At 37.9% G+C, this 5,000-nt stretch overlaps 1 protein-coding gene across 4 annotated transcripts in view; it reads left to right on the forward strand.

Annotated features, from left to right (window-relative positions):
* The window catches only part of LOC122266553 (transcriptional regulator Simba1), an 8,490-nt gene that overhangs the window by 2,453 nt on the left and 1,037 nt on the right, over positions 1 to 5,000 (forward strand). Inside the window, exons 1-3 of one of the 4 annotated variants that reach the window (XM_043036353.2) lie at positions 578 to 734; positions 3,679 to 3,830; positions 4,256 to 5,000. The exon at positions 4,256 to 5,000 is cut by the window's right edge and continues 1,037 nt beyond it. In XM_043036353.2, coding sequence (XP_042892287.1) covers positions 3,687 to 3,830; positions 4,256 to 4,345 — 234 coding nt within the window. In that variant the 5' untranslated portion in view covers positions 578 to 734; positions 3,679 to 3,686 and the 3' untranslated portion in view covers positions 4,346 to 5,000. Of the gene's footprint in view, positions 1 to 577; positions 798 to 3,678; positions 3,831 to 4,255 lie in introns of those variants that run through there. The other 3 variants (XM_043036352.2, XM_086538723.1, XM_086538724.1) reach the window with 3 other exon arrangements.

Below are 5,000 nucleotides of genomic sequence, written 5' to 3' on the forward strand. Positions count from 1 at the left end.
TTATGAGAAAATCGAGTTCTTATTTCTGCCCTTCTAATATGTTTTCTCTTTTCTATTATTTGCGTAGTATTTCTTTCGAGAATGACTTTTAAAAAGTTAGTGAAAGTGGTCAAGGGTTTCTGAGATTTAGTTTTGTGGATTAGAAATACTAAATACAATAAAGACCTATCTAATCATTCTCTTAGACTTGAAAATACATTCATTCATTACACATGTCTAATATGTATACAATCATTATAAATGTAGAAGCAGAACTTCTTCAGAAGCGGTAATAATCGAGGATGTCAAGTCTAAAAGCACAGTCAAAATGCGCACTTCCCAAGATTCTATTAATACAGAGATGAATATTTCGTTTCGGAAAGGATCGTATCAGTAATAACATATAAACTAGCGTGTGGCATGCTATCAGTTTACGGAGAATAACGAAGCAAAACCTAAAGACCAGAACCTGAATCTAATCTAAAAAACTAAACTTGACAACCCAAATCTCAGCGTACAAAAGGCAAAAAAAAAATCTCACGCGAAAAAAAAGTCCAGAGTCACCGAAGCCTCGCAATCAAAGATATAAAACATGCCAAGTCGAAGACTCAGTCCAGTAGCACTAGAAAGTTTCCCTGAAATAAGAAATAAATAAGAAAGAAAGTGCGGCTCGGCAGCGGTGGATCTTCGTGCGCTTCGTAGTAGCGGGAAAACAATCGGCGGAGAGAGAGCAGTTTCCGTGGCTCCTACTTTGGGTATTTATGTGAGGAATTCCTAGCCTTTTTTCCACTTCCCTGGCGCTGTTCTGGTAGATAAGAGTGCGTGGTGTTGTTTGAGGTGTTGAGAGAGCTAGAGGGAGAGGAGGAGAGGAAGGGGAAGAGAGAAATGTGGAGATGGAAGTGTGTCGTGAGGCATGGTTGCAGGTGCCGGGGCGACTCTAGGCCTATGTCCCTCGCCACCTTTTCCTTCTTTTCGTCTTCTCCTGAAGGCCTGGGCCGAGGGGGAGAGAGTGGGAATACCCCTTGGCGGGGAGGGGGCTGGTAGCGTTAGTATTGAGATCGTTAGACTAAAAGGTGTGAAATCGTAGTCTTCTTACTGGGGAGAAGTGTTAAAAACATGTACAATAGTATTGGAGTTTTGACATTTGCTTCTCTCAGCAAGGAAACGGTGCTAGACGCCAGTTGATTTTTTGCTAGAAATCACTTGAACTATACATGGCTAAACCCATTGGCTTTCTATGAATGTATTTCTTTGTTCATTTACTTATTGGCCAAGGCTTGTCCAAATCTATTAGAAACATCTTCTGTGACGTGATGAAGGACTGTAATCTTAAAATGACCTCATAGTGTCAGTTAATCACCAAAACCATTACATGCCAAGGCAGAGGAGACGGCCGCCACCTTTATTCAGGCAGGATAGACCTTTGATTGGTATCTTATTTAACAATTTAATCTTCAGGGTGGTCTGAGAGACCTTTGGATTTGGAGTTCAACTAAAATAACGTTACATCAAAAGCCAACAAACCATCATGAATGTTTGACATGATAGAGCTTTGTATATTTTCTCGTACAATGAGAAATTGCTGGAAAGGTTGAGAAGCCTTTGATTGCAGTAATATACAAGGTGGAGATTTGCTGTTAGATTCTCAAAAAGCCATGACATATCTCTTTCCTAGCGACAAGTACTGCCACCACCTGATGTGATAGTTTGTTACCCGGTTTTAACGGGTTAACAAGAATAAAGTTGTTCAGAATGCCATTCTCTTTGGCCTCCATGCTAATGGTACTCTAGGCAACATGTATAATCTTTATCTTGCTAGTCATTTGTGGAAGAGTTATCCTTTTCCTGAGGGCAATGGGACTAGGTTCTTATTGAACAAATTTATTTTTGATTTAAAACTGGCTCCCTTCTGGACAATGTATAATGAACGGAAATCCAGTCCTGACCAATTATTTCTCAAGCTGTGCTTCAGTTGCTTCAACTCAAGCTTGGCTGTTTTTTCACAAATGCATGTCTGTCTTTGGCTTGTGATGTACAAAAATGAAACTCTTTGGAAAGCACGATGACTGTTACTCTGTTCTCTCTTGGCCACTTTTAAACCTTAGCATAGCCTTTTTGGAAGACGTTGAAAAAATCCACAATTAGCACTATGTGTTTCTGTAACTCACTTATTGCTTAAGTGCTCTTTGGGCAACCCTACCAAATTTCTAGTCCTAATATAAGTATTGCCATATGTACACCTATGTTTGTCTCTTGTTTCCCAAATCTATTGGAAATACACAGAGGAAGCTGTCATCTTTTTACAGTGGACAATACTCCCATTTTCCTTATAGAAGTAATTGATTTATAATATATGTAAGAGTAGGACCTTTATTTTTTTCAGAAGCCTTTTATTTCACTCGTGTAACTTTCTTGTCTTCCTCCTTGCCTTTTCCACTCCCCCAAAGCTATCTATTTTTAGTCAGTTCAAGATGTGAATTTGACTTAATTTCAGCTGAACATACTCCATCATAATTAATAGATATGAAGGAGCTTGCAATCAGCAATCAACATGAGTAGCAGCTGCAAAACTTGTCTCTGAGATTGGAGTTGCTTGTACATCTTAGCCAGAGCTTCGAGATCTGATGTGTAAAGTGCTTTTAATTCAAGGGAGGAACAAACTTTAATGAAATTAAAATCTCATTTTACCAATGAGCAACAGGATTATTTGTAAGCAACCCATTCTGAAATGTAATGGTTAGTCCAATGAAGAAAATGAAAATTTTATTCTCACGTGCAATATTACATTATATATTTTTATTTCATGTGTGAAGTTTCTTTCAAGCAGTATATTTCACCAATGCATAAATGAACTATATATCTTTCAAAAATTCACATCTTGTAACCCTCATCCCATATCCAGTTATCCCAAAACTACTTTCTGTGAAAGCACTGTATCGACAATCCTACCCACATAAGGTTTAGTTCATAATTAGGTCACTGCAACTGAATCCTCAAATTTAACTAAAGTTAAAATATGTAATATCAGGTGTAGATCCTGATTACCTGTGCTTCAGCTAGATTGATGTTTGTTGTCACTGGTCTACTGAAGACACTTTTCCTTTGTTGTTTGGGATGCACATTGGTTATTGAAAGTGTTCTTTTATGTTTGGGTCAAATCCATGGAAGATGTGGGTAAAAGAACAAGTTGAAAGCTATTACAGTCATGAATTTCAAATTGTGTACCTTTATGTGAACTTAGCAAGAGCTCTGAGGTGTGTGTCTTATTTGTACATTTTCCTAGAATGGAATAGGGATAGATTCTAAATGTTATAAGAGGCTTCTAATATCCATGAAGTGTCTTGATAATTTCAACAATCAAGTCATGATCTCTAACTTAAAACATAATTTTAAATCTTCACATATGCACATAATCATGGGTGTTCTATTTGTATAGACACATTTTTTTCACTTGTGATAATAATTTAAATAAATATGAAAAGCTACTATCACCCTGTTGAAATGTGCAGGAGAAAAGTCCTCATAGAGGTGAGGTACCCCAGAGCACAGGGAGAGGTCCTACACTTAGTCGCTGAGCACACTTGTTATCTACCCGGCAGGAGCGGCATCATGTAAATATAAGGCCTTGTGTGAATGGGGTAAAGATAGATCTTTACAAGTTTTAGGTAATTTTTATAATTTTCTCTTTTACCATTGCAGATTCAGTAATGGCTCGTGGACATCAAAAAGCTCAGTCACAAGCAAAAAACCTTGCCAAGCAGGCAGCCATTAAGTCAAAACAGGGCCACAATGCTAATGCCCAGAAGAAAGCAGCTGCCAAGGCTCTCACCTACCAGTGCCCTGTTTGTCGGGTGAGTTTTGTTAATTGTGTAATGAGACTGTCAAAGTTAGGAACAGTGCGATGAGGAAGGAAATAGGCTACAAGACGCAAAGCAGTAATACTTTCAGTGAATTTATCTTCTGTACACTCATCTTCAAAAGAGCATAATTTACTTTGTTATAAATAAAAAGCATTGCATTAATATCTAAATCCAGTGGGACAGTTTGTTACTGTTCCCATTGGCATGTGTTTGCAGTGTCGCAGTTCCTGTTTAGCTGAACAGTTCTGACCCAGTCAATCATTAGTGTAATTCAGTAACACTAGTCAATTTGTTCTTACTTTAAATATCCATTTTCAAGGAATGTAAGCATGGTGTTTATTCAACACACAGAGAGAGAGAGAGTGAATGAGTGTTTTTAGCATATTGATTGTGAAGACAATTTCCATACTTTTCAGGGCATGATGCCAGACCCCAAGACCTTCAAGCAGCACTTTGAGAACAAGCATCCAGGTGCTCCTATGCCTGAGGAACTCAAGGACATCTGATGCAATGAAACGAAGAGCTGAGGTTTGAACTTGCACGCTGTTGGGGCTCCAGCACGACACGGCCCGTCATCTGAATTGTCGGCAGTGTTTTAAAACGTGATTCTATATATCAGGATAAAATAATAAATAATTTGGAATGGGTGTGAGAGGCCTGCATTTGAAGCCAAAATGAAATTTCTGATTTAGATTTTCTACTCAGGTGTACATGTTTTGTTTTCATCACTATGTTGAAAATGTCTAACAAGAACATGGTTCATTTCAATAGAGTTTAAAACTTGATTTTTGGTTGTCTCACCACTCCCCAAAATCACTTTTCCTTTTATTCTTTCCACTTTTTTCTTTGTAGTTCTCATATGATTATGTTAGATTCAAAGATTCTCAAAGTCAGGAAATGACACACTTTGTATTGGCTCATGTTACAGCTTTGGTAGAAGAACCAAAAATATTATATGTATAATGACACAACCTATTGACTTGCAAAAGAAAGTCTGGATTTTAAGAATATACATTTGATGATAGTCTGTGATATTTAAACCAAAATGCATGTTCATTTCATCATTTTAACATCGGGCCTGTTGCTGTCCCCCCTCCGTGGTGCAAACATTGGACTCGGCTGCTCGCTTCATTTAAAATTACCTGGTAGGAGTTGATGCTG

This window comes from Penaeus japonicus, unplaced genomic scaffold, assembly GCF_977035675.1.
Source record: "Penaeus japonicus unplaced genomic scaffold, GWHDUDI00000001_assembly GWHDUDI00000007, whole genome shotgun sequence".
In the NCBI taxonomy this organism is placed as follows: domain Eukaryota; kingdom Metazoa; phylum Arthropoda; class Malacostraca; order Decapoda; family Penaeidae; genus Penaeus; species Penaeus japonicus.